This window comes from Gracilinanus agilis, chromosome 3 (genome assembly GCF_016433145.1).
Source record: "Gracilinanus agilis isolate LMUSP501 chromosome 3, AgileGrace, whole genome shotgun sequence".
Taxonomy (NCBI): Eukaryota; Metazoa; Chordata; class Mammalia; order Didelphimorphia; family Didelphidae; genus Gracilinanus; species Gracilinanus agilis.
Window position 1 is genome coordinate 130,486,021 of NC_058132.1, and position 24,161 is coordinate 130,510,181.

Below are 24,161 nucleotides of genomic sequence, written 5' to 3' on the forward strand. Positions count from 1 at the left end.
TCAAGCATAATTATATCTGCATATTGTAGAATGAATTAGTTTTCTATTGAAAGATACCTTTGAAAGATCTCTGAAGTTTCCTGGAAGGGTCAGGTCTAATTCTTCTGATTCATAATTTGTTAATACCCATGGAAATACTGGATATTGGTTCAGATCGTTGTATGTTCGTCCTGATAAAGAAAAAATATTATGTGAAATATTTTATACATGAAATGATTATTAAATATTATAAATGTGTTTGTATATATGCCACAGAATAAACTATGGTATTGCAACTTCCTTATTTTGTCAAATTGTGACTTCAATTTAAAAAAATCACTTATCTTGTGTTTATTATCTTAAAATATTATTTAGACATTAAAAGATATCTTCTCTATAATGTAAGAAAAATATTCAAGATTACACAAATTAACTATATAACTCAACACTTCTAGTTCCTGTCTATACAAAGCAAAGCTCTTCAATCATAGCATTTTTTAAAAACATAAGACACAACTTACCCACATAGCAAAGAAGGAAACAAATTTGGAAACTTTTTATGTCAGTATCACAGACTTTGTGCCTGTGGATTTTAGGCATTATGAAAAGGAATTTCAATATACAGTAGGGATTGAATTGAAAGCAAACTTGCTCAACTTTCTCCCTTCTTTCCATTCACTGACATCAATATGGGAAGATACTATGTTTAAATTATCTTTGTATCTTGCTAAACATTTTATCTTACTAGCCAAGATAAAAAGGTAATTTTAAAAATGCTACCTACCATGAAGAAGCTTAAAAATTAACAAGGAGATAGGAGATATACATGTAAAATATAACTCTTTAATAGCTCTAATGTAAGATAAACTAAGGTAAACATTACAAAAGAAAATAAAGTATTATTTTAAGATTAAAAGGGAGGACCTTTGATTCTTCAAGGTATAGTTAATGCTATGTATAAAGGCAGAGTATGGGTAATTTTTTGTATGAGTATGGTCAAAGCATAAGAAAGGTGTTGGGAATAGTGTTATATAAGGCTGGAGAGGTAGGGTGATAGAGAGTCTTAAGTGCTTGTCTTAAAAGATTATGTAGTTAAGATATAATGCACTTGTAATGTTCTACCTTCTTTATGTATTTAGACTCTGCTCAAGGATGACATTGAATCATATGACTATAGGTACACCTATGAGTTTGGATTTGTTGGTAACACATTTTTTTTTCAACATGATTTGGTCAATGTACTAATGAAATAAATAATGTAAAAATAAAGCATAATGCACACTAAAATTAATAATAAATTATAGTATTGTGAGGATCAGAACCAGCAACAGCAACTTGGTTTAATGGAGAAAGTATTGGGTTTGGAGTAAAAAAGAGCAGAGTTAAAATTTGGTCTCAGATACTCACCAGCTGTGTGACCCTGAGCAAGTCACTTAACCCTGTTTGCCTCAGGTTCCTCATTTTTAAAATGAAGAAGAAAATGGCAAACCACCCTAGTATCTTTGCTAAGAAAACTCCATCTGGAGGTCCCTAAAACTAGACTATGATTAAACAATTTTTGTGAAGATCAAATGAAAGATTGTATGTGAAAACATTGAAGATTGTATAGTGCTACAAAATATAGTGTAACATTATTACTACTACTAGAACTCACAAAATAAGTATTATGTTGCACTAAGTTGGTTCCATTGAATGTAATATAAATTTATAAATCAAAAAAAACAATTATATAACTTTTAGTTATTTTATTATATCGAAGTATTTACAATCTGTAATTCACAATCCTATGTGAGCTAGTATTAAAAAAGAAATATCAAGTTAAAAATGTCAATTTTTAATTAGAATTACTTCCTACCATATTTGATCTGTAGGGAAAAGGAGATAAAGAATATAAATGAAGGAATATCTTTAAAATGTTCAACTGTCCCAAATGAAATTTAAAAAAGTAAACACATGACTTTAATTTAGCTTATCTGAAGGTAAAATATGCAATAATGTGAAAAACCTCAGTTAAAAATGTAAATTATCAAAAGAAACAATTCATGTTAACAGCTTATCATGCTAAAATTTACATGCTGCCATTTTCCGTTTACTTGAAATAAATGTAAATATACATTCACTTATATATAAACTCCTCTTAGCTCATAAAGTTCTCCACAAACTAGCCTTAACTTTCGTTCCTAGGCTCACTGGCCATTACTCCTATTCCTTTCTTATGTGAACTAGCCAAAATGGTGTCTTTAGACCTCCTACAATGACACTCCATCTCCCTTCATTCACTCCTACTGTACTTCTTACACAAAGAATCTTTCTTTATTCAAGATGCACTGTCTACATAATTGCTTATGGTAACTTTTCTTGGAATACTTCTGAAATAACTGTAAAATTATTTAGATTATTTCAAAATTATGTTAATTATATTTGATTATAAACTTTTTAGCAGGATACTAATTCCAAGTGAATATAATGTCGTGCAGATTATGTTAAAGGAGCTATGTTAATAATAATTATAAATTTAAGATTTTCACATTAAAAGAGTGGGAAAAGATCTAAATTTCAATTAAATTATGTACTTAAGAATATAATACCTAAAGGCAGTGATTGCAAGAGATAATATAAAATTCAGTGGCTCATAATTTTTAATAATGAATAAGGTTTACTATTTTAATCTTCTCAAATGAGATTTATTATTTTAAAAAATGGTTGGCTGCCATTCATTAAATCGCCATAAGTAATTAATTTTTTAATATTTATACTTTTTTTTCTTATATAACCTAGATATAGTTTTAAAGTTGTATTTTTTAGCTGTGTTAATTTAATAGATAAACTTTTGGTAGATTCCAAGCCTTCTTGAGCTGTGGCAAGAGTACATTTTTCACCAAATAGGCTCATAAAGATTAATGTTAAAGACTGAATATTAAATATTGCATGTCTATGACACTAATCTACTTGAACAATAAAAGTGAGGCACAGTAAATGAGATCTCAGAAACACTGGATATGTTTCTTCATTATAAAAAAGAGGTTAAAAAAAACTTTTTAATTAAACCATCCAATTTAATGTTTTTATATGGCACTTTAGTTTTGAAGGTAAAGTGATCTAGAGACAGCTGACAAAGAAATTATAACTGCAATTCCTTGGTGAAAATGTTAATGACAGCAAAATATTGTTTAATTAGATGATTGCAGCATCTGGATTAACACTCTTTAAGAGCGATGTTCCTATGCTTGTCTGCTTCTTCACACTTTACAGACATTTTGTCATCTCTAGGTCATTAGGAAAGAATTTTTAATGATTTTTCTAGAAGCAAGCAGTTCAAGTTACATCTAATTAGATGACAATAATAAGCCCAACACATGCAGTAGCTAAATATATACATAATTAACCAGTGAGGGCTTGTACATCACAGGGTAAAAAAAGTGGAAAATGCTAAACGGGAGAAAAAGGTTGGAGTAGGGGAAAGTTATGCTGAATTCATTAGCTGATCATATAAAAATTTCTCAAACCTTTATTAAAAGTTTAGTTAGTGGGGATCATTTATAAGAAGCTTTATTGGAAGTCATTTTATCATTTTTTAAAAGACAAGCTGGTGAATTTTTAATATTTTAAAATATTAGTCAAGTAACACAAGAAAAAGATACATATTTTAGAAACATATTTAACCAAAATAAAGGAAACTAGAAATTATAAATTAAAATTAGATTTTAGTAAAATGCTAGGTATCATGTGATTCATAGACACAGATCTTCAAAATAAATGTATAGCTTTCAAATAAGTAAGATTTTTCATTTTGATGAATTATAATTCAAATGCCTTCTCTTCTTTTTCCCTTAAATAATATTTAGCCATTTGAAGACCTATCTGTTTCACATGTATTATGGTGTGAAAAAAATCTACTGAATGCTTAATTTGTTAATGTTCCATGATGCTTATTAGTATAGCTGAAGTAAAAAAACATCTTTAGAAGACAAAAAAGCACAGTCACACTAATTTTTTGTAAAATCAGAAGTATTATCTAACATTTGGTTAAAACTAGTACCAGATTGTGTTTTTTTTTTCTTTAGTGGCAAAATAATTAATACTTAAATCCTGGGAAGAATGTAAGGAGATCAAATTGAACTCACAAAATACTAGCAAAACAAGAAACTTGTGAAATGTTCAAAATCATAGAGAAAGTTAAGAAACAAAATTGAAGTCACTGGCTTCATTTCCTGAACATAGGCTAAAATTTCAAAATTCTAAAGAACTGGTAAAGAAATTGAAGTGAAGTCACATTTTAAAGATCAATTAACCAGTAGGCATTTTATCAAATGCCTACCTGGTATTTGTCAAGAATTCTGCTCATAGGATTATGGGGGGGGGGGAAGCCCATTATTAGACTGAAGAAATATTAATCCAATTGAACACTTATAAATGTTTAATACTCACTGTATAAGGTAAGAAGGAAATATATAAAAATACATTTTTTCTTTGTCCTTTTTTAAAATCTATTTTAAAGTATTTTTTATTTCATTTTATTTTAAAAAAGTATTTTTTCCATGATTCATGCTCTTTCCCTTCTCTCTTCCCTCCCCTCTCCTGGAGCTGACAATTAATTCCACTGGATTATTCATGTGTTATCACTCAATACCTATTCCCATATTATTCATTTTTGTAATAATCTTTTAAAACCAAACCCCCCCAATCTAATATCCATATTAACAAGTGATATATGTTTTTCTTCTGTGTTTCTATTCTGAAATTCTTTCTACAACGTTCTCCTGGTTCTGCTCATTTTACTCCACATCAGTTCATGGAAGTCTTCTCTGTTTTTACAGAAATCAAGGCAGTTCATCATTTCTATTAGCACGATAATATTCCAACACCATCATATACCACAATTTGTTCAACCATTCAAGGGACAACCCTCATTTTCAAATTTTTTGCCACCACAAAGAGTGTGGATAAAAATATTTCTGTACAAACATTTTTTATCTTTTTGGAGTACAAACCTAGTAGTGGTATTACTGGATCAAAGGGCATAATTCCAAATTGCTTTCCAGGATGGTTGGATCAATTCACAACTCCACCAGCAATGCATTAATGTTCCAATTTTGCCACATCCCCTCCAACATTTATTATTTCCCTTTACTGTCATATTGGTCAATTTGCTAGGTCTGAGGTGGCACCTCAGAGTTGTTTTGATTTGCATTCTCTAATCTAGAGGGAGTTAGAACACTTTTTCATGTGATTATTGAGAGGTCTGACTTCTTCATCTGAAAACTGCCAATTCATATCCCTTGACCATTTATCAGTTGGGGAATGGTTTGATTTCTTGTACATTAGACTTAGTTCCTTATAAATTATTATAAAATTTTTTCCCAGTTTGTTGCTCTTTTCTAATTTTGGTTGCATTGGTTTTGTTTGTAGAAAACATTTTTAATAAGATCAAAATTAGTCATTTTACATCTTGTAATGTTTTCTGTCTCTTGCTTAGTCTTAAATTCTTCCCTTTCCCATAGATCTGATGGGTATACTATTCTATGTTCACCTAATTTACTTATAATTTCCCTCTTTATATTTAAGTCATTTACCCATTTGGAATTTATCTTTGTATAGGTTGTGAAATGTTGATCTAAATGTAATTTTTCCCATACTGTTTTCCAATTTTTCCAGCAGTTTTTGTCAAAGAGTGGGTTCTTATCCCAAAAGCTAAGATCTTTGGGTTTATTGAATACTAGCTTGCTGAGGTCATTTACCCTAAGCCTATTTCACTGATCCACCCTTCTATCTTTTAGTCAGCACCATATTGTTTTGATGATCACTGCTTTATAGTACATTTTAAGATCTGGTACTCCTAGGCCCCCATCCTTCACATTTTTTTTTATTAATTCCCTTCTTTTTTTTAAACCCTTACCTTCCATCTTGGAATCAATACTGTGTATTGGTTCTAAGGCAGAAGAGTGGTAAGGGCTAGGCAATGGGGGTTAAGTGACTTCCTCAGGGTCACACAGCTAGGAAGTGTCTGAGGTCATATTTGAACCTAAGACCTTCTGTCTCTAAGCCTTGCTTGCAATCCACTGAGCAACACAGCTGCTCCTTCTTGATATTCTTGATCTTTTCTTCTTCCAGATGAACTTTGTTATATTTTTTCTAATTCTATGAAAACGTTTTTTTGGTAGTTTGATAGGTATGGCACTGAATAAGTAAATTAATTTAGGTAGGATTGTTGTTTTTATTATATTAGCTCATCCTACCCATGAGCTATTAATATATTTCCAATTGTTTAAATCTAGTTTTATTTGTGTAAAAAGTGTTTTTTAGTTGTGTTCATATAATTCCTGAGTTTGTCTCAGCAAATAGATTCCCAAATATTTTATACTGTCTAGAGCAGTGATGGGAAAACTTTTTAAAGAAGGGGCCAAAGGAAAAGAAATGCTCATTTCTGTCTGTTTCTAAGGCAACTCTTTTGAAGTTTCATTGTATCGTATCCTACTAATTGTATTCGTCAGATTAGGAATAATATCACCAGGCAGGATAGAACCAGGGGGCCACATCTGGCCTGCAGGCTGTAGTTTGCCCATCACTGGTCTAGAGTGATTTTACATGGAGTTTCCTCTTATAACTCTTATTTGTTTTGTCCTTAAGGACACTGTATGTATTATATGCTCATTGGGATAATAATCTAACCTAAGAAAGACTTTCCATCTTCTCTCTTTGCTTTGGTACCTTTTTTCTGTTCTATAATGGCCAACCCTTATGGCTAGATCAGGGCAAACGTTGTTCAGGATTCCATCTTTGCCCTTACAGTTTTTTCAATTGGCTATCCAGAACTTTTTCTTCCCGTCTCACTACTCCAACCCTTAGTATTGTTCTACATTTTGCTGTTTGCTGTGTGGCAAGGCCTCCCAAGACACAACATTACAATGTGTCATTATGTTATAGCTTAGGGGAGGACTTTGAACAATTTAATCAGCTGCTCCCTGATGTAATAAGGAATAAGTTAAGGTAGATAAGTGTAAAATTTAGAAAAATATATTTGAAAATGCAAGCTTTAGTTGAACATTCTAAGGGCTTTTGGAATGTGGCAGAAAGAGCACAGAGCTTTTGAGCTCTGGGACAGTTGGGAGGTTTGCCACTGGTGGAGGAGTTTGTGCCTTGATCTCACTGAAGAAACCTCACTTGAGGAACTACAAAATAGGTCTGGATTAGCAGCTTTGGAGGGTGGACCTCCAGATCTGTGACAGCCTATTGGAGTGACCCAGTGGAGTTAGTGGACTGTACCAGCATCCTGGACCCTGGGACAGCAGAGAACTTTGTTGGAGCAAGTAGTGAGATCCCCAAACCCTGTCAAGCTTGTATTTAGTCTAGTATAGTGTAGTGTAAGTTTTATCTCCCCTGCCCTGATTTTCTGGACCACCTAAACCCCTGTATCTTCCCTCCTATAGTGGTTAAGAGTAGATTGCCCCAGGGGGCAGCTGGGTAGCTCAGTGGATTGAGAGTCAGGCCTAGAGACGGGAGGTCCTGGGTTCAAATCTGGCCTCAGACACTTCCCAGCTGTGTGACCCTGGGCAAGTCACTTGACCCCCATTGCCTACCCTTACCACTCTTCTGCCTTGGAGTCAATACACAGTATTGACTCCAAGACAGAAGGTAAGGGCTTAAAAAAAAAAAAGAGTAGATTGCCTCATTCCCACTTGCCCTACCTTATTTTATTATTAAAATCCTTTTATGTTGCTTCCTACTGCCTCATTATAACCCCAAAGGACTCACAAATATTTAATTAGTTTCCCTGGCTAAGTTGTGTGTTTAACTGTCATAACAAGTATTCCAGACTCCCCCATTCCCCTATTTCACTAAGCAGACATTTTTTCTAACCTTTAACAGTGCATAATGGATAGGGAGTGCCAGTTGTGATCAGAAAGATTCATCTTCTTCAGTTTAAATCTGGCTTGGGACCCTTAACCATGTTTGCCTCAGTTTACTCCTCTGTAAAATGTGCTGAAGAAGGAAATGTCAAACCATTCCAGTGTCTTTGCCAGAAAACTAAATAGAATCATGAGTCAAACCATAGCTGTGAATACCTGAACAACAACAAAATTCTTTAATGCTTAAGAGCAACCACTTATGCTCTTCTTATCCAGTGATTCTTTTCTTTTACCCTCAAATGTACAAAGCCATGTCCCTTCTCTGACTACTTTTTCATTCTCATCCCTCACAATTTTACCTGCCTCTCCCCACATCAATACCTCACTATGGTTCTGCCTGGTGCTTCCAGTTGGACTTGTTGGAACATAACATGAAGTATAAAACTTTACCCTTGTAACAGACTACTTAAAAATTAGAATAAGCCAAATAGAAGTTAATGACTTTGGGAGATAAGAAATGTTTAAAACAAAGACAAAACAGAGAAAAAAACAAAAGAATGTAAAGTACCTCATACATAAAAACAAATTATCTGGAAAAGAGATTTAGGAGAGATAACAACACACTGGACTAACTAAAATCTATAAATAAAAAAATGATACTATATATAGTATTTCAAGAAATTATTAAACTTCCCAAACATGAGAACAATTGCAATGAAAAAAAAAAGAAGGAATATAACAATCACCTTTTGAAATGCCCTTTCCCCCCTAATAAAAATTTTGTCAGTACTGAATTCAGAGCTTCTAGATACAGAAATAAAACAGAATAAAACAAAAAGCAACACTCTTAAGCTGCTGGAAATAAGACTAATTTGAAATCATAGTGATGATCTCAGAATATTGAGTAGTTAAGACTATGAATGTAGACTATGGAATATAGTATTCCAAAAGGCAAAAGACAGTCTACAATCAAGAACAATTTACTCAGAAAAAATAGGTATAATACCACCAAGGGAAAAAATGGACCTTTAATGAGAGGAAATTTCAAATATTCCTAATGAAAAGAACTAATAACCACACCAGAATTCTGAAATACAAATATGAGAGTCAAGCAAAAAAAAAATTGATAAGTACTAGTGAAACGTTACTTGATAAAGATGAACTACTACTACATTCTAATGGGAAGGAGGATGATAAAAAAGTCTTTCCACAAACCTACTATCATAAGAGGTTATAGATACGTGATTACCTCATAGTTAAATGAGAACTTAAGTTTTAATGATTCTGAAAGAAAAAAATTGGGGGTAAAGATACACTGGGGAAAACTGGCAGAAGGCCATGGAAACTTATTTCACATAATCAGATTAGGCAAGTGTGTAAAGGGAACCCCTTCCTCCCAGGGTCAAGAACTTTCTTCTCTTCTCACCCATCCCATTAGCGTGGTTGGAAAGCTCCAAACAGAGGTCACGGGATAAGAACCCTAGGAACATGACCTGGAACTAAGGGTTATGAGTATGGGTCAGAGAGACATTGATTGGTTCCTGAGAGGTGATAGACCAGCTTAGAGAGAGATAGGAAGGGACATGGAGAAAAGGGCTATCTATAAAGGACAAGATTGTAGAGGAGATTGAGGTCTTGGGAGCTAGTTTTCTGGTTGTTTCTTCTACTTCATTCTGCGTTGGTGGCTTGGGTGAAAGACACCCTCATGGGCTGGTAAGACTCTTGCTCTGAAGAGACTACTGGACATTTATGTGGAGATTGGAACCTTGTTGGGGAGCAAGCTGAAATTCTTCGGATCAGACTTTAGAGTGGTAGGCTAGGAAATAATTTTCTACTTCCTTCCTTTCTTATTTCTTTCCCATACTACATTTATATTAAATTAAATTGTTAAAAGCTACTATCATCTTCGTGACTTAAGAGTTAATTTTATAAACAGTGACCACAACAATTTTTTACTAATATTATTTAACAAAACCAATTTCTAAATATTACATGTAGCATTTTAATTATTACATATTACATTTATTTTCATTATTACAAGTGGAATTAAATGCAAACATGGAAGGAGTGGATAAGGGAGTACTTGGTATCCCTTGAACCTTGAAGAGGGAAGAAAACCCATACAAATACTTTGTTAGAGTTTGGTGTAAGACTACATTCAAATCAACAGGGTTATAGGAAGTGGAAAAATGGTGGTGAATAAGAGGGAGGGGAGATTTAGAGAGGGACTAGTTATAATCAAAACAAACAAAACTCTAAGCTTAGAGAAGAGATTGGAAAGGAAGAAGAAAAGGAGGGACAGAGGGAGGGAGAGAAGGAGGGAGGGAGAAAGGAAGGAAGGAAGGAAGGAAGGAAGGAAGGAAGGAAGGAAGGAAGGAAGGAAGGAAGGAAGGAAGAAAAAATAAGGAAAAAAGAAAGAAAAAAGAGAGTTGCAAAGAGCCACAAAGAAACAATTAAAAAATCATGGAACATACCTATGTCAGGCACTGTACTAAGCTCTAGCTATATGACCAAATATAAAGGTTTTTGTTTGGCATTAACCTGGCCCCTTCCAACCTTTCCAATTTTCTTGCTTAGAGGGATATGACTTTCCTTTCTGTACTCTTATGACTCATAATGGAGTTAAAATTTACCACATACTGTCCCCATTTCTGGAATCCTCTGGCCCCTTACTTCCACTTAATGGTTTTCCTGGCTTACTTCAAGACTCAGATTAATTCTACCATCTCTGTTGGTTTTCTGCACTCCCCACTCCCCAACACCGGATATACTAATCTCTTCCTTCTTAGATTACCTTTAATGTACACTTTATAACCTTGTATGTATATGGTATTTGCATATTGCCTTCTCCTATATAATGCAACCACTTTGAAAGCAGGGACAGTGTTTTTACCTTTCTTATTATCCCTAGAGCTTAGCACAGAGCCTGGCATATTCATTATTGTTGACTGATGGTCGAAACATAGATATAATAAAGTAATGGATGCCATATGCCTACGCACAAAAAACACAAAGTAAGCAAAAGGCCAACAAAAAAGTATCTTTAATTAGAAGCAATGTGGTGTAGTGGGTAGAAGGCTGGTTGTGAATTCAGGAAGACTGAGACTTAAGTTCTACCCCAGATATACTAATTGTATGACCACAGGCTGAGCCTGAGGCAACTCTTTAAACTACTAATTATAGGAGAGCTACCAATCTAAATTGTTGAAGGAATTGCCAGACTAGGAATTATCCACATTAATAAAATTATAGGCTCAAACCAAACACTCTATCTTCACAATTTTTACAAACAAAAAACAATATAAAATCAGCACGTCAAAGTATTCAGAAAAATAAAATTGGAAATTAGGATGATCTTTTGGACATAATACTAACTTTCTCAGCAAAACATTCCAGAGGAGAAAACAACTTATTTTCCTTTTGGTTGACATCTCTGATAGGAATTTCAGCATAAGAGAGGAAATAAAGACCGCGAAGATACAATTTTGTTTCACAATGACTTATTGTATCCACTCAGAGATCTTTCTGTGATTATTTTATGGTATCTTCCTTTGAACAGGATGTTGTTATTATTTTGTTACATTCTTTTAAAGTTTTCATTTCTAAATTTTATCCCTCCCACCAAGTGAGAAGGTAAGCACTATGATATTCATTATACATGTGAAATTATGCAAAACATACATTCACATTAATTATGTTAAAAAAAAGTAAACAAAAATAAGCTGAAAAAATATGCTTCAATCTGTACCCAGAATTCACCAGTTCCTTCTCTGGAGGTAAATATCATTTTTCACAATGACTCCTTTGAAACTGTCTTGGATTGTATTGATTACATTCACTAAGTCTTTTATAGTTAATCTGATCATTACCATATTGCTGTTAATGTGTAAAATGTTCTGCTGAGTCTTTTCACTTAACTTTGCATCAGTTCATATAAGTCTTCTCAGATTTTTCTAAAATCATTCCCTTTATAATTTCTTATATCATTCCATCACAATCATATACCATATGTTTAGCCATTCCTTAGCATTCCCCCCCCCCCCAACTCAATGTCCCAATTCCTTCTCTCACCACAAAAAAACAACTGTTAGATATTTTTGATCAAATGGGGCCTTTCCCTTTTTCTTTGATCCCTTTGGGATACAGATTTCATAGCAGTATTTCTGGGCCAGTGGGTATGCACAGTTTTATAGCCCTTTGGACATAGTTATTAGTTGTCCTCTAATTTTTCCACATTTCCTCTAGCATTTATCATATTCCTTTTCTATCATGTTACTGAATATAATATGTGAGGTAGTTTTAAATTGTCTTGGTCTAATCAGTAGTGATTTAGAGTATTTTTAATGACTATTGATAGCTTTGATTACTTCTTCTGAAAACTGCTTGTTCATTTGGACCATTGAGGAATAGTTCCTACTGTTATAAATTTGACTCAGCTCCTAATTTCCAATTATTTGAGAAATAATTCTGTATCAGAAAAATTTGCTATAAAAAATTTTCCCCAGTTTCCTTCTAATTTTGGCCAAATTAGATTTTGTTTGTACAAATTCTTTTTAAGCTAATGTAATCAAAATTATTCATTTTATGTTCTGTGATCTTCTATATCTCCTATTTGATCATAAACTCTTTCCTTACCTACTGATCTGATAGGTAATTTTTTTTGTTTTCCCCTAATTTGTTTATGATATCACTCTACATCTAAATCATGTATCCATTTTGATAGTACTGAAGTATTGGGATTATAAATGATGCTATTGAGGAGGATGCTGTGGTAAAATACTTTGCTTGCTGATTACAAAGTATCTTTCAGCTCTTCTCCTTGAAGGAAAGCCTGAAGTGACTCCCTTTTGCTAGGCCAGTAAACGACTATTTGAAGATTAAATATTTATAGAAAAAACTATTTATATTTATTTAACAGATATGACTATAAGGATTAATAACAAGGAAAGTCTTAACACTAAAAGGAACTAAATATCTACCCAGTTTCCTACAGTTCCTCACTGCAAAGTCTTTGGTTTCTTCAAGCTACTCAGAACTGCTGAACATTTACTAAAAACCCATAATATGCTATCTGTCTAAAACCTAATTTATAATCCTTATTAAAATAACTTAATATTGTTAAAAATGTCTCCAAATAACTAGAGTCAGTTAGCCCAATGTCTCCCAGGCTGACTGACCAGAATGTATCTCTGAGATGTCTCACAGAGCTCAAGCAAAATAGGCCTTTAGTCCTTCTCCTCCCAAAAACTGTTCTCCAACACAGTAGATTTTATAGCTTTCTCTTCACAGTGAATTCTCAGTCAGGAAAGTAGAAAACCTCTTAAAATGGCTACAAAGTTCTCTCTTCCCTATTATCAGCAGAAAGCAAAGTCCGAGTTGAGTCTGCCTTCACCAGAAGCTAGAGTCCAAAGCCCAGAAAACCTTGACCAACTGTCAGAACTTTGCCTGTTGTTTCTCCTTTCAAGTTCTCAGCTCAGGCCCAGAACTTTGCTTTGCCTGAAGTCTCAGAAACACCTTTCTTAAAGTTTCTTATCTTATCAATACTTAATCAATATCCTTATTACAGTACCTAGGTAAATGGTATGAAATGTTGGTCTATGCCTAGCTTTAGCTAGACTGCTTTCCAGTTTTCTCAGCAGTTTTTGTCAAATAGTGAATCCTTTTCCCTAAAGCTTGGATCTTTGAGTTTATTAAATAATAGATTACTGTAGTTATTTACTTTTGTATATTGTATACTTAATCTATTCTACTGATCAACCATTTTGTTTCTTAGCCAGTACCAGATTGTTTTGATGATTACAACTTTGTGGTAATTTAGGCTGCCTTCATTCACCTTTATTTCCCTGCTGATTCCTGTTGGGTTTTGTTGGTGCTAATATATGTTGACTGAGTTTATAAACTGCAACTATGCTAAAGTTATTACCGTTTTTAGGTTAATTCTCTAGAGTCCTCTAAGTATATCATCATATCATCTGTAAAAAGTAAGAGTTTTGTTTCCCTGTTCCTATTGCTATTCCTTCAATTTCTTTTTTCTTCTCTTATTGCTATAACTAGCATTTCTAATTGAATACTGAATAATAATGGCAATAATGTACATCCTTGCTTTACCCCATTCTTACTGGGAAGGCTTCTTATTTATCCCTATTACAGATAATGCTTGCTTTTGGTATTAGATAGATACTACTTATCATTTTAAGAAAAGTCCTATTTATTTCTAAGCTTCCTTACTGTTTTTAAAAGAAATGAATGCTGTATTTTGTCAAAAACTTTTTCTGCATCAATATAATTGCATAAGTTTTGTTGTTTTTGTTATAGATATGGGCATTGACACTGATAGTTTTCCTAATTTTGAACTAGTCTGGGATTCCTGGTATAAATCATACTTAAGTCAGGGTAAAGCCATCACTCAAAGAGGTACTAAGGGTGGCATAATGTGAACTGAAACTTTTAGTGAAAAATTAATGTCATAGAAAGGAAGAATAGGAGGCATTTAGATTTTCTTCAATTATTAGAGTGCTTAAGTAATTGTTACATGGCTAATTATCACAGTTAACCCAAACTGCCATAAAAGAACAATAATCTAGCAGATCAAATCCAATTAATAGGTAGAATGTATTGCCTTTAGCAAGGTAATGGTTTTGTTTTTGCATGACATATTAATCAATATATTGGGAAAACAATTTGCATAGTGATAAAGTCAATTGGAAGGTCATACAAAAAGTCACTACAATCAGATAACTGTTGATGTATGTACTATTGGATCAAATCCTAAATCTACCATTGTAAAATTGCAACAAATAAATAACTTAATCCTACTTTTCTTGTTTAATTTATTTACCATTAATCCCAATATAAGCTCTCAATTACAATTTTCACTGTTTCTTGAGCATGCTATATTATTGCCATCTTTGTACTTTTTGCTTATACTGCTTAGAATGTATTCTCCACTAATCTAAGATCTATACTCAGCTCTGGAACTTCTGCTTTGGGGCCTATATTATCTCTATTAGAAAATACATTAACACTAATTAACAGTCCACTCCAACCTATCTTCTTGCTATCCACCCTGTTTCTGCATGCATCCATCCCATGTAACACCTCTCTTCTGTGAAAAAGATGGAGGCACCAGGGATGTTAAAATATAATCTAAATGATTGTGGGTACACATACTGGGTTGTAGGAGAGACTGGACCAGGATAAGGAGACCAGAGGTCACAGCTAAGCTGCTCCTGACAAAAATGTCACCAACTGTCACCAGCTCACCACTAGGCCAGAGTCTTAGAAACCAGCAGGCAAGGTAAAGGTTTTAACAGGTTTAATTATGTTTAACTAAAAGGTAGGATAGGGGATTCTACTCTAAAACTTAAATGGCAAAACCACAGGGCAAGGGGAGGACTTCTCTACTCTAATCTTAGTGACCTAAGCAGGCAGAGCCCAAAGGAGCAGTAATGGAGTCTCTGAGAGGCTGCTTCAAACCTGGTTCCAGCCCGTCTTGACCAGCACAGCTAAAGGGCCCGTGGGTGGCTTTGAGGGTTTCTCACGGTAATACACAGATGATCTCAGGATGTCAAAAGCCAAGGTGGCCCAAGGTATCCAAGTAGAGAGAGTGTGCTTGAGATGTTGTCTACCAGATCCCAAACTCCTCCTCCACCTGGTGCTGCTCTGTAGGTCTTGTCCCCTTGCTAGATGCCACCACCACTCAGGATCCCAGGGAATCAGGATGCAGGGTGTCCTTAACTCTGAGATCTCCCAGGGCTAACGACAGTTTGTGCCAACCCCTAATGGAGTCTCTCTCAGGGCACAAGCACCTACTTCCTGCTCCTTCATTCCATCTTGGAATGCTCCAGTCCTTCCTGCTAGGTCAACCTTAATACTTAATTACTAACTAATCTTCCTCACAACACTTCCTCTAGCCCCATTCATTTGCACCGGCTTTTTTTCTGGAGAGCCATAATCAAATTATCATTGCCATTTATCCTGGAAAGGTGTACTATCCATCAGTTCTCCTACTGCTCTATACATTCTTCTTATGGGTTCTAGATCAGAATACCCTTTCTTGGTTATAACTTCTCTTATTCAAGGTGTTCCAAAAATCTTAGTTCAGATTTAAGCTTTAATAACTATTATTATAAGTATATATAATATATTTATGGCACTCTATATAACATAAGTATACATGATATACTATGAATATATTGAAGGCTGAGAACAATTTTTAAATTTCTATACTCGGTGCTTAGCCTAGTACTTAGCACATGGTAACAGCTTATAATAAATACCTTTTCATTCCTTTTTATCCTTAAAGATGTATTTCAAATCCCATTTCTTTACAAAGCCCTCCTTGACTATTTCAGCATATATTTATTTGTCATTTCTCTAAACTTCCATAGCATTTATCTCTATATAACACACCTTCATAAGTACTGTCTTACTTCTCCAACTAAACCGCAATCTCCTTGAAGGTATAGGCTATGTCTCATACTTCTTAATATTGCTCGTAACACCTAGTAATTTCTTCTGCATTTTTCCTTTACTTGTTACTATTTCAGTTTATGTCTTTATTATCCTACACTACTTGAAATAATCTCTCATTTACTTTCTCAAATTAGCCTCTCCTTATAGACATTTTTGGAAGAATAGTCTCTCCTAAACACTGCTCTGTACATACTAACACACACACACAGATAAGGATTAGGATATATGATTAGGATTTGTCATCTTATTAATATAGGTAACTGTTGGATAAGGAAACTCTTTCTGCCAATGTAGGTCAGCAACTTCTCTGCAATTTATTAACTCGAGTTACCTAAAGTCAACATGTATTGGAATCAGGAAATGAATTCAGGTTTCCTGACTACAATGCCAGTTCTCTATTCACTATGCCACAGATGACCTCTCTTAGGTACATAGTTGTGGATGTATGTCTGTGTGTACATGTGTATATATACAGGTATACCTTGTTTTATTGCTCTTTGCTTTATTGTGCTTTGAAGATATTGTAGGTTGGTTGTTTTTTTAAACAAATTGAAGATTTGTGGCAATCCTGTGCTAAGAAAATCTGTTGGTGCCATTTTTCCAACCCCATGTGCTCACGTCTTGTCTTTGTTCCATATTTTGGTAAATCTTACAATATTTCAAACTTTTTCATTCTTATTATTTATGCTATGGTTATCTGTGATCAGTGATCTTTAACGTTAATATTATAGTTACTTTGAAACACCACATAAAGAGAGTGAGTTTAATCGATAAATGTGTGTGTTTGGACTGCTTCATTGACCATCTGTGTCTCTCCCTCTCTCTCTGAGTCTTTCTATTCCTTGCTGTATAACAATATTGAAATTAGGTCGATTAATAGCCTTACAATGACCTCTAAGTGTTCAAATGAAAGGAAGAGTCAATTGATGCAGATTTCATCGTTGTGTTATTTTAAGAAACTGGCATAGCCACCCCAACCTTCAACAAACAGCACCCTGGTAATGAAGGGATGTTCATTATTTTAGACATAATACTATTTCACTCTTAAAAGACTATAGTATAGTGTAAACATAACTTTTAGATGTACTGGGAAAACAAAAATTCATGTGATTCCTTTATTGTAATGTTCACTTTATTAAAGTGGTCTAGAACTGAACCCACAATATCTCTGAGGTATGCCAATATAAAAAAATGTATATGTGTGTGTATACATCTCACACACATATACATACATATATGTGCACATATATATGTATAACTATACATAATGAAACAACTGCAGAGTAAGGTTCTTTGGGCAAGCAACTGTTTTACATCTTTTTATACTTTACTTTTATACACATTTTACTCTTGAACTAGAGAGTTAAAGTACTGTACATTAACAATTTGTTTCCCACAAAAGAAACAGAATTTTCTTTGGTCTGAGAGAGAATATATACGGTTTTAAGTTTTTAATTCCCAAAAGACACATTTAAGGCCAAGATAATTTTATAATGTAATCAATGTATTCATGATTTATTTCCTGATCTTTTCATAAAAGTTCACATCTGTGTTACAATTAAGCTGGACCTAACAGTTAATACAAAGTGTCAAGTAATTTGGACTTATGTATGATTGTTTAATCGTAACTGAAACTTTGCCTAGGATCACAAAGTAAGATTGTAAGATCTTTTAAGCTAATAAGATTATGGTAGAATTTAAATTCAAGTCTTCAAGTCCTACATATTCTACCATAGAGCATTTAGCTTCCTCTAATATGCTATTAAGTATGTAAAATATAAAAAAGAAATGACTTGAAGTGGCCTAATATAACTTCTAATACCGATGTCGGCAAAGTAGTTTCTCCCTTTGTACAAAATGAAATTGCTGCAGGGTTTTGTAGCTTGAAAACATCATCAAAAGCATGAATATAATACATACTGAAAATATATGCTAGCTGATTAATAATTGATCAATATTATTATGCCTCTCTTTAAAAAAAAATAATAAATTTTGTTTGCAGTGAAAATTCCCTGGATCTAAAGGAGTTATTTTCCAGTTGTTATTTTTTCCAGATGCCAAGTTTGAAGTGATCAATGCCAATTAGACAAAACCTTAATCATATTAATAAAATGCAAGGAATAAAAGACACTGATTTAGAAGTAATAAGACCAATCTTCCATTACACTATTAGTGTGGAGCACTTGAGGAAAAAATTTTCAACTGGGTTATTTATATTAGCCATATTTTTTGATTAGCTGCAGAAATCTCTGGAATTATCTTGGAAAAAATATAAGACATACAGTCCTATTACCAGGGCACTGTAGTATTCCCACCTCAGAGAACTGGATTACAGTCCAAGTTAAAGATGATCATTTTCCCCCATAATGAGAGTGACTTTCCATTGTTCTGGGAATCTTTATATGCCTAACGAATTGTATAGTAGTAATAAGACTCTAAGTTTTTATTATTCACAAATGAAACTAAAATCATTTATCTCTAATTGATCCTATAATTTAGAAATAACAAGAAAAAGTAGAGAAGCCTCACATACATGCTTAATTAGTGATATCCAATGGATGAGCAAAAATGCCACTATATCCTTTTCATTTACAAATATAGTACTGCCTGTGCTGATGACAGTTATTCATTATTTGAAATATCTAATCTGATTTATATTTTATTTTGAAGGTCTAAAGAAGAAAAGATGCAGTAACCCAATCATGCCACAATCTAGATGACATCTGTACTAGGCAGAATACTGTTGTTATTCTCCTGTCTAGTTGCTGTTGCTAAAAATGACGAAGTAGCGAAATTATATTTTCCCATTATTGTTCGTAGACACTCCCTGGCAAAGGTTTGTTGACTCTAATAAAGCTTCAGACAAAGCTGTCAGAAATGGAAATGGCAGAAAGAGAGCAAAGAACAGTCTCTTCATCAATAAAGAAATATAAAACTTAGGTGTTAGACTGTGCATTTCCTGATAAAACTTAATATGACTGCTTCACAATCTAGCATACCATTGTAGACAAGCTTGAAAGATAAAAATGTTTATCATTGATGGTAGTGATGATTTTGACCAATATTAACATGTTTATAAGGGATTAAAGAGTCAGATACCTTACCTGCTATGGTATTGAGGAACATTAAATATTCAAAGTTAGAGATCTCTCGTCTTTGCCAACGCTGCGTCATGTTGGAAGATTTATAAAGCTGTCGGGGAGTGGCCAAGGATATTCTCCTAGAAATGAAATACAAATTAGATACTTTGAAGCCACAAGTATTTTCAAATCAAAATGCACTAAATTATCTGATATATCCATATTAATAATTCCAATGACCATTATTAGAGAACTTAGTAATTTTTCAACTATTATTTTATCAATAAACAATAACTACTTAAAAATAAATTCTAGATTTGACTAATGTCTGAAAGGGTTATACCTGAGAATATGGTATTTTAAATTTCACATGATAGATACTGTTCATTTTAAAAATAATTCTATTTAATGCTTGTAATATATTGTAGTTGAAAACATGGGTCTTTTTCAAAAGTTAAAAATCAGAAGCTGGCTTAGCAGAATCATATTAACAATAATAGATAGTTAAGGAAATTGTCAAAGTCATTAGTCAATATAAAACAAGTTTGCTTTTCAGTGTCCCAAACAGTTTATAAATAAAAATAGTTGACAATGTCCTGCTCCATTATTCTCCATCAACATCTCCAATGTTCTCTCTAGTCTATTAGAAGCAGCTAGGTGGAAGCAGCAATGGATAGAATGTTGGGCCTGGAGTCAGAAAGGTCAGAGTTCAAATCCAGCCTCGATGTAATGGGGATAATTTGAGGAAAGGTGTGTGGTACAAGAGAATTTTGAAAGGAGGTTGTCAGGGACTTGCTAGGTGGGTAATCTAGGTTACAGGTAGGCTGGAATAAGGAGATTCAGGATATAATAGGGCTGGAGTCAGGAGTATAACACTGAAGGGAAACAAAGATCTTCAGGGAGAGGAGGAATTAATCTAAACAGGCAAAGACAGCAGGGCTTATAGACCAGGACTCAGACTTAAACACAAACTGAGGGAAATAGACTGAACTGAAATTAACTACAGGCTTTAGTTAATTTCACAGGAAGGGACTTGTTTTGAAGTTACACCTTCCTTCAAGATGGATACCCCGGCTTCCCTTCAAGCCCATAGTATGTTAGTTCTTTCCCTCTTCTTCCCTCTTCTAATAACTAACTGACAAATTATACTAATAGGTCTGTTGAAACACAAAAGGGTTTATTATCTTTAAAGGATGATTTGTCAGGAAAGTGGATTGAGGAAGCCCTAACAGTTGTCTCAGGAACCTCAGGTGGGGGAAGGGAGGCAGAGATGGAGTCTGAGCAAGGACCTGCCTTAACTCAGCTTACAAGGTGCTCTTGATATCTAAAGGGAATAAATGATGACTGACTAATTTCTTTATATAAAATACTGTCAAATTATAGTTAAACCCTTCACAGATTTGAACTCCTCTCTAATTTACTCTCCTTATTAACTCCACAGACATATAAGGTAAGGGAAGGAAGGTAGGAAATAATATAGGGAATGAAGATACAAAGGGTTTATCTAAAATAACAATTCTTAAATAAATATTTCAAAGCTAGGCTAAATTTCACTTCTACAGATAGGTAAGGAAGCAGCTCAGCAGGTCTGAAACTCTCTCCACAAGATTCACAAACCAACTGACTTTTTCTCCCTCAAGATTCCAAACTCCTAACTGATTACAGAACTCAGCCAAAGCTTGAAAAAACTATCATGACCTCCTGTCTCTATACTACATCAGATACTTTCTAGCTGTTTAACACCTCAGGTAAATGACTTAACCTCTATTTGCCACAGTTTCCTCAATGCAGAATAGGAATGATAATAGCACTTATCTTTCAGGATCTCGGTGAGGATCAGATGAGATATTACTTGTAAAGTGCTTAGCTAGTGCCTAGAAGTTAAGTGCCTTGAAAAAGGTCACACAGCTAGTAAGTATCTGGGGCTGGATTAGAACTCAGGTCTCCCTTACTCCAGACCCAATGGTCTCTCCACTAGCAGCCATTATCTTGAATTTAAAACTCCAATGTCTAGTGTAGTTCTTGGCACTTAGGAGGCCCTTAATAAAATATTTGTTTATTAACCACACCAATTATGACATTCTAGTTTTATTACGACAGAACTGTGACATTCTAAGTTTTATTAGCTAAAAAATTTTCTCATAGCATATGGAAAATATAATGTTATGCATAAAATTGTTCCATCTTACATATATTTTTAGAATGCTAAAGGTGGGAAAACTTTTCATGTACAACAAACAGATAAATAATCAGCTTTATTTTTCAGGCTATAATTTATATATGGAATATATGTGCATATATATGCATATATATTCTTATATATATATATATTTTTTTTGCAGGATATGAAAGACCTTCCAAAGTTATCCTAGATCTCTTGCTCTCCTTATTTCTTTAATTGACATTATCATTTCACTCTCATGTTTTCAGTAATGATTTCTGTTTCTGTCCTTGACCTTTCTTCTGAACTTCAGATGTCTAACTCTCTTCTGGGCATGTTTTCATGAATATCCTATTGCTATCTCAACCTCAATGTCTCCAAAACTGAGCTTGTTATTTTTCACCTTAAATCTACTCCTCCTTTTGATCTCACTATTCATTGAGGCTCCCTTGTTCAACATCCTAAGATTTTACTTCTCATATATCTTATTATAGTAATCAAGTTCTGTTGCTTCTCTTTCCATAATATTTCTTACCATCATATCCTCTTTTCTGTTCTCAATGCTACTACTAGAAGTTTCCTCCTGAACTTTGTCTCTAATGTCCCAGAAACTTCTCCACCATGAAAGCTCCCTCCAAATTTTGGACTTTATGCAGTGGAAGCACCTTCTGCCTTGCCATATCCTCCTTCTGATTGGCTGGTTCCTTCCAGAATCTCCACTTTAAAGAGATTATCAAGGTCAAACACTTCATTCCTCTCCAGGCAGCACTTCTGATTCTTTACCCAGACTTTGTCTATAATGCCCCAGAAACTTCTTTGCCATGGAAGCTCACTTTACTACTTCTGTTATCCATGTTTTCATTCCTCTCTCCAGGCTATACTCCTGACTCTCTTCCTGGACTTTCCTGGACAGTGCTAGGTGCCTTTATCTTTACAGCTTTCTTTTATGTGCTATCTTCCCTTTTTGGAATGTAAGCTCTTTGAGGACAAGGACTCTCTTTCTTTCTATTTGCATTTGTATTCACAGAGTTTAACAAAGTGCCAGGCACACAGTCAGCATTTAATAAATGCCTGTAGTCTATATTTGACTAGAGTACAAGTCCTCATTACTGTATACCTAACCTACTTATAGTTTCCTAATTAGATACTCTTTCACCTCACATATATAGCACAAAATAGGAGCTTAATACATGCTTGCTGACTAATTGACTCTCTCTTTGCTTCTATTGATTCTTTACACTAAATCTTCAATGGTATCATAGTATCTCCCAAACAAAGTTAAAATTCCTTTTCCTGGGATTTGAAGCTTTCCACATTTTAGAGTCACGCAGCCATGACTCCAATCTCATAGAGCTCTTATTCATGTACTTATGTTTGAACCAAACTGGACTACTATCTATCCCCCAAACATTTCGGCCTTCATGATTTTATTCACTCTGTTGCTTGTGCCTATTGTGTTCTGCCTCCTTTTCATATGATGAATTTCTATTTAACCTTTAAAGACCAAGTCAAAAGTCAAATCTATAGCTTTCCCTGAACTTCAGCCTTTGTTGATAATGACTTTCCTTCTAAGACTTCACAAAGCACTTTGGTTTGCACCACTGTATGTGTTTAGCATTTATATTGTTTATTAAAAATTATATGCATTAGTATCTTTTTAATTCTATTAGAATATCAATTCAAGACAGAAGGCATGGAGTTTTATATAAACTTTGTAACTCTCCACTGCTGTACATATAAAGTGCATTTAACAGATGTTTAATTGATTTTAGTATAAAACTATATCTAATTTTTCTTATTAAATAAATTTCATTTCAAAGATATAATTTGTATTTGAAGAAATATATTTTCCTACAAATAAGTTACAAATAGAAGTATATTCCTTGAAGTAAACATAACTTATTAATCATATTGGCATAACTATTCTATAGCTATCACACTGAATATCAAATAAATTAAGAAACCACAAAACACTTGTACATGGCAGTTACCTGGCTTGTGGCAAACCATAGCTGGTTCCTACACCAACCCGAGGCAAGCTGTACACAACTTTTTTTACTGTTGCTTGGTCAGGAAAATTGAACATTACTGAGGCTGTATAAGAAGAGAAAACATTATTTAGAAAGCAAGAAAAGCACAAAACATACACTTCACAAGATAATTTTCAAGTATTTGTTATGATTGTTTTGTTATATCAATGCATTATCTTATAAAATTAACTTTATACTCTATTCAGAAAGTGGTTGGGTTGGAACTTGGAACTCTTTTTTTGGGGGGGGGATATGAGAAGGACAAATGAATGAAAGAAAAAGAATCAAGAACAATGTTAAAAAATTGCAAGCATAATTTCTTCCGAAATATTTAAAGACATACTTCTGTTTGCCATAAACACTTCCAGAGCAGTGTTTTGGAGAAGATAGCGTCTTGAAAATACAGCTCGAATCTCGCTGAACATCCATTTTCCATGAAGTCCCTCTGTGTATGCAAGAACCTAAAATAAAAGATTAAAGTCACTATATTTATGCAACTATGACTAGTTTTTTATTATTTTATTTTTATCTCTTAATATCAGTGCCAATAAGTCAGAGCTTATCTGTTTGAATAATGACAGTCTAACTA

The 24,161-nt window shown here is 33.8% G+C and overlaps 1 protein-coding gene across 1 annotated transcript in view; it reads right to left on the reverse strand.

Annotated features, from left to right (window-relative positions):
• The window catches only part of NBEA (neurobeachin), an 800,789-nt gene that overhangs the window by 126,540 nt on the left and 650,088 nt on the right, over positions 1-24,161 (reverse strand). The window contains exons 42-45 of the mRNA XM_044668958.1: positions 23,916-24,033; positions 23,534-23,636; positions 19,406-19,521; positions 58-170 (exon numbers count right to left, since the gene is read on the reverse strand). Of these exons, the coding sequence (XP_044524893.1) occupies positions 58-170; positions 19,406-19,521; positions 23,534-23,636; positions 23,916-24,033 (450 nt within the window). The remainder of the gene's footprint in view (positions 1-57; positions 171-19,405; positions 19,522-23,533; positions 23,637-23,915; positions 24,034-24,161) is intronic.